At 45.3% G+C, this 14,507-nt stretch overlaps 1 protein-coding gene across 1 annotated transcript in view; it reads right to left on the reverse strand.

The window, feature by feature from the left end:
* LOC147419812 (NPL4-like protein B) overlaps positions 1 to 12,782 on the reverse strand; it is a 104,490-nt gene extending 91,708 nt beyond the window's left edge. The window contains exon 1 of the mRNA XM_086505335.1: positions 11,714 to 12,782. Within this exon, the coding sequence (XP_086361461.1) occupies positions 11,714 to 12,688 (975 nt within the window). The 5' untranslated portion in view covers positions 12,689 to 12,782. The remainder of the gene's footprint in view (positions 1 to 11,713) is intronic.
* Between the last annotated feature and the right edge of the window lie 1,725 nt (positions 12,783 to 14,507).

Genomic DNA, 14,507 nt, shown 5'->3' on the forward strand with positions numbered 1-14,507 from the left:
GAACTTCGCGTCCGGGAAAGCAGAGTTGTTCTGCAAGAAGAGGACTCTAGAAACAGAGTCGGAAAATAGTTGCAGGGATGTCATGATGTCACCAGCGTGTGACTACTATCTATCCTTTTTGTTGATTTCTTTCTTATTATCTATTTACTTTCACTTTTTGGAAACACCCCTCGGGAAATCTAACTGCCCTGCATTGCATAGCTAGTGTGGAACTGTCCAGAGGGAGTCCAGGCCCGAGGGCAAGAGAGCACTAACGTTGGACAAGGACTATGGTTAGCCAAGTGGGGTCATTGACTAGCCAAAGTGGAATCCTTTGCTACAGAGGCTACATTTCAATTTTGGGTGTGGCTGCATTGTACAAAGGGGGTCGGATGACCTAGAAAGATACAATGGCAGCATCTCCTAAAATTTAGGGAAGTGCTATTTTGGGAGCTGAAAATGTGTTTGCGTCATTAGCTCCGGAATGACAAGAGGAACATTTTATTACTCTGCTGTCAAGTCAATTGACGCACCAGTTGAGATATTTTTAGCCCAGTTGGCCAAAATCAGAAACTGGGCGAGGTGTCACTCTTTGAGCCTTCTGCCACTTCTGGCCAGAGGAGGGGGCGCCTAAAATGAGAGAGGAGGCTGATTTTCAGAATTTGTCACAGGTTAAGAGCTATGGAGTGCTTGCTTTCCCTCTTATGCACAGTGCGGTGCCAGGAGTGATGCCCTGCACTGCCCTCTCTCTCCCCTTTGGCAGTATGTTATGCCCCACTAGTGGGCTCTTCATTTGACCAATGTACAGTTGTGTGGGTTCATGCGCGATTGCCGAGGCCAGAGCCTCTTGCACAGGTACTAGATTAGCTAGCGGCTAATCCCCCGTAGGTACAGGTGAATTCGGAGAGGTTTCACGCCAAAAATCTCGTCCGATTCAAAAGGGCAAGTAGCCCAGCAGGTGCGGGAGCTCGAGGACTTGCTACGGATGCGACCGGCACGCGAAACGGAGCCCGAAACAGTGAATTACAGCCTGCTGTGTAGTTTCGCAGGTTTAGGGTTTTGGCCCTAAACGGACCCTAATACCCCCAGGAGGTTCGGGGACGCAAGGGGACCGCTATACAGGTGATCTGGCGCATTTTCGGGGCTGAAAACAGAGAATTCAGCATGCTGCAGATTCTCGCCAGGTTTTGCAAAGTGCCCGTATGCATCGGGAAAGTGAGTCAATGCGTGGGAATACTGACTGTGAAGGGTTCTAGTACAGTTATGCTGCCGAAATCAGGCCAGAACAGTCAAAATTCAGCCAAGGTTGTGCGGGGCAGCTTGTAGGGATCCACAGAGTTTATTCCCTCTTTTGAACAATAAAGAAATACCGAAAGGGGCGCCTAAGTTAGGGGCCAATCTGGGGCCAATCTGGTGTCGGTCTACTCATACAGGTGCAATCTAGCAGCCTGTATCCCTCTCCCCTTTGTTGTGTCTTGAAAGTACAGGTAAAGTAGACGACAAATTAAATGGGTGAAAGCTAAATCAAGGTTTAAAGTAAAGTCTACCGCCCTTTTTGGATTGAACAGGCCGGATTCATGGTTCCATCAACGGGATTAAATCACTTTTTCCCATAGAAGTGAGCCTTGGTCAGGTTGGGCTTGAAGACACAAGGGATCATAGACCAGACAAGGAATTGCAATTATGGCTGACAGACCAGATGATGTGACTGAAGAGGTTTCCTCTTCACAGGGTCAACAGACACATGAAGTGGGTGAGTCTTCAAGACCACCACAGACGGATGATGATATACTCAAGACCCAGTTGGCTACTGCTGTGGCTATGTTCACACAAGTAATGCAGAACCCGAGGTTTTTAGCCTTTCTGCAACCTCCTCTTCCGTCTCAGCAAGTTGGGTCACTGGATCATATTCAAAAGCCTGTTAAGGCTCGAGCACAGGTGATTCATAATGCACACTCAATGGAAACACCTGTACACTTGACGGAGAACATGCAGTCTCCACAACCTGTGCCTAAGGTGCAAGAACAGGTGGTTGAGATGCCAGTCTTTCAAGCTGTACCAGTTCAGCCCGCCACCTTTCAGCAGCCTATAGCTGGTTCTAATGGGCAGGGAAGCAACCTACAGGCTATGCAACAGGTCTTCCCACCACCTTCAGTACACCCTGGCTATTTTGGAGGTGGATCGGTATTCCAAAGCATGGCTGGTCATGCACCTGGAAATCAGTTTTACACGCCAGGAACAATGTTTGGGGGTGCTCAAACGATGATGCCTAACCCCATGTACAGTGTCATGGGTATGCAACCAAGGTTTCAGAGCACTCAGGGCCAATTTGGGATGCCACAGGCAAATTTTGGTATGGCTGGAAGTACAAATCAGCAGCCAAATATGGCATTTCCAGGTCAAGTTAATAGCGGTCAGGGAACACAAATGAACCCTAACAGTGTTCCCATGTTTCAGTCACTTCCATATGACAATTTAACGCCGCTAGAGAGGCCAACTCCGTACAAAGAAGGTGGCAAAGGTGTGTCATTCACGACCTTTACAGGGTTTGATGACAGGAAGAAGGCTCTCTCATTCCTCCAGCAGTTTGACAAGGCCTATGCAGGGGGAAACTTTACAGAGGCTTCAAAGGTCCGCAAGGCAGCCACTTTCTTGACAGGGAATGCAGGACAATGGTGGACAAATTTATTGCTTCAAGGGCAAGCTCCGTCCACATGGATTTATTTCAAGCATATTTTTGCAGCAGCATGGTTATCTGATGATTTCGAAGCACATGTCATGACAGAATGGCACCAGCTTAATGCTGCTACTTGCAAGAATCTGGATGACTACAATCGGAAGTTTTGGAAAGCTCTACTTCCAGTAACTTCCTATAGGTTTGTGCCATTGACAGAACAGATTGAAAAGTACTGTTGTGGCCTACCCAAAGGATTGAGAAAATACTCCACGAAGACCAAAGTCACTACTTTGACGCAACTCATCGAGGTAGCAAACACTGGCAATGGTTTGCTCAAGGGAGAAGACTGTGAATTCAATATTGGCGTCAAGGAAGGATCAGCCAAGAAAAATTCAGCGAAGAAGTATGTTTCCAAGGAGGTTCCTAAAGTGACTCGGGAGCCGGCCAACGCAGGGAAAGGCAAAGCTTCGGCTGAATCAGAAAAGGGACCAGCGAAGAAATGGAAAAGACGTTTTCCTCGCAAGTCTGAAGAGCAAAAGAAAGTCCTGAGGACAGAGAACAAATGCTTTATTTGTGAGCAGCCTGGCCACATTGCTTACAATTGTCCTACAAAGAAAAGGCCAGCTGATTCTGAAGACAAGGAGGACAGGAAAGGAAAGAAGCCCATGGCTGGTCTAGTGCCAGATATGGTGGGCGACAAGCCAAATTCAGATGCAAGTGAGCTTTGCAGAGCATGGGGAAAGGTTAGGAATCAAACAGTGCTTATCTTCTTTGATCCAGGTGCCAAAGACAACTTCATTTCCCCAGAATTGGCTTCAAAGTTGGGAATCAGACATGAAGAGATGGGGTATACAGCAGAGGCAGGTTTGGCATGTCCTGGCCATACAGAGGCTGTGACACCCATCATTGGAAAGTTGCGTCTACATATCCAGTCCTATGTAGATGCTGAAGAATTTTACATCATGCCACTGGACGGATGTGATGTGTTGTTAGGTATTCCTTGGTTATTTCGTGTACAGGGAATCATGGATGCCTACAACAAAAAGATCACTGTACAGAGCAAGGGAAAGACTCACATTCTGGATGTAAAGCGTAAAGGGGAGTCTATTCCCACTGTATCAGCTTCTGCTATTACTTCTGTAATGAAAAAGCATCTTTCTGCATACTTGGTTTTTGCACGTGAAGTGTCAGATTGTGATGAATCAAATTTATCTGTGCTAGATAAAGAAAGGTCAATGTTTTTACAACAGTATAGTGACTGCTTTTCCGATTCATTACCGTCTCAATTACCGCCAGAGAGACCCGAGGACCATGCGATAGATTTGGTGCCAGGCAGTAGCCCACCAAATAAGCCTCCGTACAAGGTTAGTGCGGCTCAACATAAAGAGATAATGGGCCAAGTACAGGAGCTGTTAGAAAAGGGGCAGATTCAGCCTAGTTCATCTCCATTCTGTTCTCCAGTGTTGTTGGTGCAGAAAAAGGATGGCTCATGGCGTATGTGCATAGACTACCGTGCACCGAACAAGAATACCATCAAGAATAGGTTCCCTATACCTAGAATTGATGATATTATGGACAAATTAGAAGGAGCAGCTATGTTTAGCAAGATAGATCTAAAGAGTGGGTACCATCAGATCCGCATTAGATCAAAGGATGTACACAAGACTGCTTTTAGAACGACGTTTGGCCTTTACAAATTTTTAGTGATGCCCTTTGGTCTCACAAATGCTCCTGCTACGTTCAATAGGATGATGGACAGAATTTTCCATCCACACCAACAGTTTGTTGGTACATTCTTTGATGACATGATAGTCTACTCAAAGAATGAAGAGGAGCATAGGCATCACTTGGCCATTGTGTTCAAAGAGTTACGCAGTCATAGGTTGCTCATCAATGCAAAGAAAAGTGAATTTTTTCTGGAAGAGATCCACTTTCTGGGACACATTGTCTCAAAGGATGGTGTCAGAATGGATCCTGCAAAAGTTGAAGCGATCAAGTCATGGCCAAATTTGAAGACGGTGCATGATGTCCGAAGCTTTTTGGGACTATGCTCCTATTACAAAAGGTTTATCCGAAATTTCGCTGAGATTGCTTCACCTTTACATGCTCTTCAAAAGAAGGCAGTCACCTTTAGATGGACACAGAAAGAGATTTCAGCTTTTAATCTCTTAAAGGAAAAGATGACTTCGGATCCACTCATTGTGTTGCCAGATCTTAGGAAGTCATTTGTGGTCCAGTGTGACGCCTGTGGTAGTAGCATTGGTGCAGTGCTAATGCAAGATGGCAGGGTAGTAGCCTATGAGAGCAGAATTTTGCAAGGGCCAGAGATGACCATGCAGGTCTATGAGAAAGAGTTACCGGCTGTGATTCATGCGCTCTTAAGTTGGAAACACTACCTGCTAGGTGTAGATTTCGTTGTCCAAACGGACCATCAGACCTTGCGATACTTCTTGACACAGACAAAGTTATATGAGAAGCATATGCGATGGGCAAATATCTTGTCCATGTTCCATTTTCAGATTGTGCATGTGGAAGGCAAGAAGAACGTTGTGGCTAATGCCTTGTCTAGGAAGCCACAAATTTCAGCTGTGTCAATTCCTTATCATCATGAACTTGATGATATGAGAGAACAGTATGAAAATGATGAAGATTTTGCAAGGGTCTTCGAGCAACTAATGGATGGACAACGTCATGAACACTATCTTCTCAAAGATGGGTTCATGATGATGCATGGCAGATTGAGTCACAAAGCCATTGCGACGCAAAGTGATGGAAGAGAGTCATGTCCCACCGTATGCAGGGCATCGTGGTATTGATGCTACAGTTAAAGCGGTTGAGACATTCTTCTACTGGCCTACATTGAGAAGAGATGTGGATGCCTTTGTGCGAGAATGCCTAATATGCCAAAAGGTCAAGTTTGACAGGCAAAAGGCACCAGGGTTATTGCAACCACTACCTATTCCAGATAAACCATGGGAAAGTATTGCTATGGATTTTATCTTTGATCTTCCGAGAACAAAGACAGAAAACGATGGTATTTGGACTATTATTTGCAGATTCACCAAGCAGGCTCATTTTATTCCTGTCAGAAAGAAGATAAAGCCAGATCAGATGGCACGCTTGTTTATGAGCAATATTTTCAAGTATCATGGCATGCCACAGTCGATTGTTAGTGACCGTGATCCACGCATGACAAGTTTGTTCTGGAGAGGCTTGTTTGAGAATATGGGCACCACGCTCAAATTCTCTTCGTCATTTCATCCTCAAACAGATGGGCAGTCAGAAGAGGCAAATTCTACGGTCCTAGATCTGCTGAAGTGCTGTGTGTCAGAGCATAAAGAAAAGTGGGAGCAGTATTTGCCATTGGTGGAGTATGCATACAATAATACAGTGCATTCATCAACTGGCAAGGCACCTTTTGAGATAGTTGAAGGTGGCAAGAAAGTTCCTCCCATACTGCATACAAAGGACAAGATATTTGAAGCAGATAAGTATGTTCAGGACATGGATGAAATGTACAAGAAGGTCAAAGTGGCCTTGGAAAAGACTCAAGCAAAGCAAAAGAAAGCAGCTGATCGTCACCGTCGTGAAGTGGTATATTCACTTGGTGATTGGGTGCTTTTGCGCTTTGAAAAGGCAAGGTAAAAGAAGATGAAGGGCAAGGAAAGACTGTTTCCAAAGCTCAGCATGTGTTACTATGGGCCTTTTCAAGTGTGCGACATAATCAGTGATGTTGCATATAGGCTGAAATTGCCTGACAGTTGGAAGATTCACAATGCGTTTCATGTGAGTCTTCTCAGACCCTATGTGGGTGATGTGCCAGAGGATATGCCAGCTGAAGATCAGCCGGAAGTCGAGGAACTTGGCACATAAAGAAAGAAAAGTGAAAGGCAAGGTTGCTAGGCGTTACTTGGTAAAGTTCAGAAACTATCCACCAATGGATGCTAAGTGGATGGAAGAAGGTGAACTTGCAGAGTCACCAACTGTGTTATCACTTTACCTTGAAGCCTTCGGTTTGCAACCTACCTTGAGTTTCAGAGCTACATGGATTGTCAGTGTGACAATGGCTTTTGAAACAAATGATGTACATGGTATTTAAAGTGAGCTCAAATGAAATACTTGTTACATGAATGTTAGAGCTGTACAGATTGTCAGTTTGGCAATTGCTCTTATGGAATGTCCAAAAGTTTGGTTAGTGCTATAGAAGTGAGTATTTCTTGTCAGTTTGTCAAGGATACAATAGTTGCTTCTATTAAAGAGTACATGTGTAAGTGCATTCTTAAACTATCGGTTTGGGTATTCTCGAAAGTGCTACGGGATCCAACGTGTACTATAAGACAGTGGAAAAATGTGCAGCTACCATTTTGTCATTGGAAAGTTAGTGACTCAAAGCAATGGCAGAGTGCGCAGCTACCACTATGTCATTGGGACAGGGTTCACACGCAGGCAATACATGTGTCGACGAGGTGTTGAATACACCAGGGTTGACAATGAGCATGTATGTGTCGTACATGTGTCGACAGGTGTTGAATACATCACTGTTGACTATAAGCATGTACGACATAGATGCAAACGAGGACGTTTGAGATTTCAAGAGGGGGGTATGTCACCAGCGTGTGACTACTATCTATCCTTTTTGTTGATTTCTTTCTTATTATCTATTTACTTTCACTTTTTGGAAACACCCCTCGGGAAATCTAACTGCCCTGCATTGCATAGCTAGTGTGGAACTGTCCAGAGGGAGTCCAGGCCCGAGGGCAAGAGAGCACTAAGGTTGGACAAGGACTATGGTTAGCCAAGTGGGGTCATTGACTAGCCAAAGTGGAATCCTTTGCTACAGAGGCTACATTTCAATTTTGGGTGTGGCTGCAGTGTACAAAGGGGGTCGGATGACCTAGAAAGATACAATGGCAGCATCTCCTAAAATTTAGGGAACTGCTATTTTGGGACCTGAAAATGTGTTTGCGTCATTAGCTCCGGAATGACAAGAGGAACATTTTATTACTCTGCTGTCAAGTCAACTGACGCACCAGTTGAGATATTTTTAGCCCAGTTGGCCAAAATCAAAAACTGGGCGAGGTGTCACTCTGTGAGCCTTCTGCCACTTCTGGCCAGAGGAGGGGGCGCCTAAAATGAGAGGAGGCTGATTTTCAGAATTTGTCACAGGTTAAGAGCTATGGAGTGCTTGCTTTCCCTCTTATGCACAGTGCGGTGCCAGGAGTGATGCCCTGCACGCTACGCACTGCCCTCTCTCTCCCCTTTGGCAGTATGTTATGCCCTACTAGTGGGCTCTTCATTTGACCAATGTACAGTTGTGTGGGTTCATGCGCAATTGCCGAGGCCAGAGCCTCTTGCACAAGTACTGGATTAGCTAGAGGCTAATCCCCCGCAAGTACAGGTGAATTCGGAGAGGTTTCACGCCAGAAATCTCGTTCGATTCAAAAGGGCAAGTAGCCCTACAGGTGCGGGAGCTCGAGGACTTGCTACGGATGCGACCGGCACGCGAAACGGAGCCCGAAACAGTGAATTACAGCCTGCTGTGTAGTTTCGCAGGTTTAGGGTTTTGGCCCTAAACGGACCCTAATACCCCCAGGAGGGTCGGGGACGCAAGGGGACCGCTGTACAGGTGATCTAGCGCATTTTCGGGGCTGAAAACAGAGAATTCAGCGTGCTGCAGATTCTCGCCAGGTTTTGCAAAGTGCCCGTATGCGTCGGGAAAGTCAGTCAATGCGTGGGAATACTGACTGTGAAGGGTTCTAGTACAGTTATGCTGCCGAAATCAGGCCAGAACAGTCAAAATTCAGCCAAGGTTGTGCGGGGCAGCTTGTAGGGATCCACAACGTTTATTCCCTCTTTTGAACAATAAAGAAATACCGAAAGGGGCGCCTAAGTTAGGGGCCAATCTGGTGTCGGTCTACTCATACAGGTGCAATCTAGCAGCCTGTATCCCTCTCCCCTTTGTTGTGTCTTGAAAGTACAGGTAAAGTAGACGACAAATTAAATGAGTGAAAGCTAAATCAAGGTTTAAAGTAAAGTCTACCGCCCTTTTTGGATTGAACAGGCCGGTTTCACATGCCCTGAGTCTGGAAGGTGAGATCCAGAGGTGAGGACCTTGATTCTCGAGGATTTGGAATAAGGAACACAAGTTCCTTGGAATAGGGTTTTGCCCTAGGAATAGGAAGCCGAGGCTTCCGGGAACCATCAAGTTTTATTCTAGAACGAACGTGGTAATACTTTCGGTTCAAGTGCTTGTATAGACTTCTCCTCAGTAATAAAGATACTATTACGGGGGGGGACCAGCCCATCTTCTGGTCCCCAATACCTTGTCGATCTTCTCACTCACTCTCTATCCATTTCTCTCTATATACTCTGGCTTCAGTAATAAGTGAAAAATTCTATTTATCCGAGTCTATTTTATGTTGCTATGCGCTCCAGTTTGTGACAGTAGACGCACGACCATAGCCGAAGTTGGAGCATTGAAGCAACCACAAATCACTTTGTGTCGCTTTCGGTGTGGCCCAAAGAAGCAAGCGTTGCACACCTTTATGAAGTTCAAGTATCGCACGACCCATGCATCAGAGTGGGCCAGCGAAGAATCCTTCCCAAGATTCCAAAAGTTGTTAGCGCTCTCCCTCGACGCTGTACAACTCGGTACCAGTACCTCACTTTGAAAAAGAGGGGATGTCGTGCACATCTAACCCTATGTGCATGTGGACAAGCTACTTCAGGTCTAGGGTTCAGTTCAGCTTAGGAAGTGTTCTGGAACCTTTGTGAGCATGTGCGCAGACCGTGCATGTCCAGCCACTTAGAGTAGTTGCATATCCTCAGGTTGCACACAGCATGATCATTAGCATGACAGTCAGTACTCATCATGAGCATTTTACAGTGCACAGAACCCATTTTCCCCATTTTATCCATTTTTCACTTATTATTAATAAGTGACTTTGTTGGGAAACTAGGTAGGGCAACTTTGCTAAGTTAATATATAAGAAACCTAGCGCTAGCACTTTCTGGCAAAAGAGGCAGTAGAAGTTCACCAACTTACAGTGCACCTTCTCAGCAAGACCGGCAGGTGACCTAGCATTTCCAGCCAACAACAGATCGAGACCAGCGTTTTGGCAACAAATCAGCCTAGCATTTTTCGATTTACCAAAACAGCCCTGGCGTTTTGCAAATCCCAGATCCAGCCTTGCGTTTTTTGCAGGTAGCATCAGCGTTTGCAGTTTCCCGGTGACAAATCAGCCCCTAGCATCAACGTTTTCAATTTTCAGCACTTAGACACAGAAGATCTCGCCCCTACCTCGCAGATCTCACCTACCCGCAGCAGTTCCTCGTCGCTCGGTCAAGGAGGGTTTGAGAACCGTCTGGTGTCGTATTCTTTTCTCTCTCTCTCTCTCTCTCTCTCTCTCTCTCTCTCTCTCTCTCTCTCTCTCTCTCTCTCTCTCTCTCTCTCAGCACCTTCATTCACAGTGTCATTCACTTTGTTTGTGATCATTAGCACTCTCTCACTAAAGGAACGGAAGGCTCTCCCTTCCGTAAGTAAAAGGAACCCTTGAGCACAGTTCGGAGCACTCATCTTGAGCAAAGTTCAACATTAACTTCCGCTGCACCTTACACCGTCCGCGTCAATCAGAGGTATGGCGAGATCAGGGCATTTCTCCAGCTTTTCAGCAATAGTTTTGGTCATGCATTTGGACCCTCACGATCAGCCGCAGGATATGCTGTCAGGTGGATGATTGTGCATGCAGGATTGCCTGCTAGCACTTGAGCTGCGATCACTATTCATGATCTGACTTGCGAGAGATGTAACATCTTTGCAAGCTAACTCTTGGAGGCACTGTTTCTAGGTTTGTCCATATGCTCAGCTAGTGTGGAGGGCCATTTGTTGTTTGCTAATCAAAGTGGGCATTCATGATGGGTTTGTGACGCGGGAGACAATTGCATGGCTTTTGCAATTTCCGGGGTCATGGCTATTTTAGGGCTCTCTGACAGATTCGGTCTTCATGCTTACTTCATTGGGATACAAACCAAGCACTCTACACATGATTCCACATATGAGTCATTCGTTGGACCTCTCCTAGACGGATGGAGTTTTTGCGGCATCACTCTTAGGACCATGTGGAGGCTCGTTGTGCTCACATTCTGGGCTCCTAGTCCTTCCCCTACATCCACGGACTCAGCTATTGCATACTCTTCGCAATCAGTGGGATGCTTCAGCAGGCTCCTCGAGGGCAGTGAAGAGGCGTAGATACTCTTTTCTTCAGACATGGGCAAAATCTTCAGTGGTTCATTTTGCATTCTTCATACAGGCCACCTTGATGTATACATAGTCCTCATATTGTACTCCCTATCTTGTGCATCCTCTGGGTGATAGGCATTTGAGCATCTCCAAAGGTCTTTATGTAGACAATATACAGCCACTTTTTGTGCCACAGAGAAGGGCGGGGGCGAGAGGACAAGCCTTGCGGGGCACTCTCTGCAAGGCAAGGATACAAGGGACCCTTCACAATCTTTGCCTCATGGGGGCGGCCCGCCGCCCCTACCTCTCCCCTACATAGAGGGTGTAGCAAAGCTTCCCAACCAAGCCGAAATACCCCATGATCCCTTAAAGTGGAATATGAAGACATCAGGTTAGAAACAAGGCACCCCCTGCAAGTAGCATTGGAACTGTCCAAACCAGACAGTACCAGGACACTACCCAAGACCTATACACATGGGAACAGGCTGATCACAGCCACCTAAATCTAGGCAAGAAACCCAGGAGATGATCTCCAAAGCTCTAACACCAATAGGCCCTGCCAGCCTCAGGTATCTTACAGGTTATAAGGGCATCAATGCTTCTGGAAACTACATAAATAAAGAGCCTAAATCCTGTCACAAAGCAGAATGTTTAACAAGGCTCCTAAAATATAGGGCCTCCTTGAACGTTTAACCCAGATCCATGTTTTTACCTCAAACAACCAAACCTTCCATGCAGTCACATATGTAACAGTACCTTGAAAGCAATTGTTAAAAACCATGGCAAAAAAACCTTTCAAAGACCATATCAAAGAATACCTGATGGTCTAAAATCTTCACCAGCACCAGGAAAAAGTCATTGTCTACATCGTGGGTGTCCTTTCCAAGAATGACTACATCCTTCTTCATGCGTGAAAGCTTTGGGTCAAGCTCCTCGCAATCCTCCACAAACCAACCATCTTTCCAAAGCTTAATACACTGGTCACTTAGTTGAAATGCTTCAAAGTGCACATCTGCACTTCCTTCATCATTAACCTCAAGCTTCACAATTGCCGTGACCCAAGCGTCAAACCCAATCTCAGCATGAAGCTGGGCAGCCTGCAGGATTTCTTTACAAGATAGGGTATAGTCCCGCTTGTTCTGACTGATTGTTTGAGTGAAGATAAAACCCACTCTGCGCATGCCAAGCCCTATAGCAATGGCCTCAACCTGTCTCTCCTCTTCCGCATCCCTCATAAGAAGGAGATTATCCTCTGTGCCTTGCTGGGGAGGTTCATAGATGAAGTCCACCGACACCTCATTCTGATCATCGATGGTTCCATACATGAAACCACCTCTTTTAACAGCAAAAGCCAGAGTTTCATTAACATAGTGCTGAAAAGCATTGGCAGCATCACGGTCAAAAGAGACAGCACTGCAGTGGGGCTTCTCCTGACGCTCTATTCGGGTTTGTCTGGCAATCAGATCTTCTATGGTCATCTTCTTGCCAAAGATGCCCGCAGGCTGGACAACAGGGCCTGCAATGGGGCGCTCACCCTCATAATAGAGGAAAATCACAGAGCCATGAGAGAGACCCAGAGAAGACAGCCGAGCAGCTCGGTCTGTAAGGTCCTGGAGGGAGCGCGCAGATATGGTATCCTTCGCTAAGAGCAAGGCTTGATTCCTGGAAATCACCTGCGTCGCAACAGGAACTCGTAGCTGGCTGGCTATGGCTTCTTGTAGCTGCTGTAGCGAAGACGAGGGATCAATGGTCACCCTCTCTAAACCATCCCGGCTTCTGACCCGGAGAAGCATCTCGATTTTCGACCAACTCCAACACAGATGTTTGCGTTGCTTGCAAGACAAAGCTAGCTGAGGTGCTTTCTTCCAAGAAGGATGGTGTCATATGTAGGCATGTTAGGACGTTGTGGCTAATAAATCACTCTTCTTTGTAAGGGAAGCTTCTTTTTGTAAGGGAAGGTGAGGAGGCTACAGAGTCTCTTTGAACTTGTAAGGTGCTCCATACCTCATGATTAAATGACACTCCCCCTTGGGGGGGATGAGAAAGCTTAATTGCACCTACAATTATTTGGGTATTTGGGTCATCGTTCAAAAATAAGCCTTGCATGGGAAGCAACTATATGAATTTTCTTGCAGACCAAAGAGAGCCCTAAAAATTTGTCCTTCTTTTTTTTGGAAGTATTGCATTAAATTTACTTGTTGAACAGTGGCTATGAGTCGATAAAAGTTACATCCAAATCAGAAGCGCAACCTCTAATGTTGACAACTAGCTTGTTGCCACCGTTTCATGATGCTAGTGGCCATGATAGAGTCACAACATTGTGAACAGGTTGGACACATAACATAGTGGATAGCAAAAATCTCGTGGCAATGTGAGGGTTTGTGGCAACAGGAGCAAAAAGAATCATCCCACTAGTGTTTCCAAGTATGCGTGGTGTTGGGGTTAAAGGGCCACTTTGCTAGCCATGTTTGGTCAATCATTAACTCACTAACTTGTATATACTTATTCTTTGCTGCTGACAAAAGAATAAGGAGACATAGCACATTGTTTTATGTGCTCCACCCCAATCTGTGTGTAGTCTATCCTCTCTTGCTCCGTACCACTATGTGCTCCAACCCTCATATATCAGAGCTATGGCCGGTCTATGAGTGGAGGTATGAGACCTTGAAGAAATTAAAAATAATGAAGTCAATAGCAAACTTTACAAAGAGCACACTTGGGATAATCATAGAATAGAGCAATTGAAGCTCGACACCCAAATGAAAATATTCAAAGTAAGAGTTTTATGTACGCACTATGTGTAGGCATCCATGAATTGCGCTCTTTCAAGTCTGCATGGCTATTATGTTATATGTGACAACAAAGGTAGAGATTTTGTTAAGGTTAGACCTTACAACAACAAAAAATATAGTGCATGGTCATTTGATATGTAGCTTGTGTTGAAGTAAGCTCACTACAATAAGCAAGGCTTTGAATCCTAAAGTACACTATTGGCAGTACTACGCAAGAAATTTCTTCCTTTTGTGCAGTTTTTGACAATGCAATTTTTTGCAAAACAAGCACTTTATATTGTGGGTTGTGCTATATAGCAAAGGGCAGCTTTTCTTCTATACAATCAATTCTTGCATCAAGTGCAGTGATCGGCTATGGCTAACAACAATGATGTTTTCCACATTGTTTGTTGAGGAAAAATGGGATGGTACGCACTTTGGGCATACATGATGCAGTATGTCTCTATTGCAAAGGGTGTTTAGAACATTGTGCAAGGTTATGATGTAAGGCCAGGTTATATGGATGATAGTGCAAATTCTAGCAGCTCTACTACTAGAATTGTTTTGCCTACTATTGAGTGAGCAAGTTGGAATGCTAAGGATGAGCAGGCTCATGCATTGATTGTGCCTTTTTTTAAGTGTTACATTACTTCACACATTCACTAAGCGCGAAGAGCAAAACAAGCATGGGATAGGCTAGCTTCTTTGTATGCAAGTACGAATTTGGCAAAAGTTGCTTACATGTGTAAGGATCTAGAGTCCAAGGTTATGCACAAGGAGGAGGATATGGATGTATCTATTACTAGGAGCAATTAACTATGATTGGTGAGATTATTTTTGA

This window comes from Adiantum capillus-veneris, chromosome 29 (assembly GCF_014529385.1).
Source record: "Adiantum capillus-veneris isolate H3 chromosome 29, ASM1452938v2, whole genome shotgun sequence".
Classification (NCBI taxonomy): Eukaryota; Viridiplantae; Streptophyta; class Polypodiopsida; order Polypodiales; family Pteridaceae; genus Adiantum; species Adiantum capillus-veneris.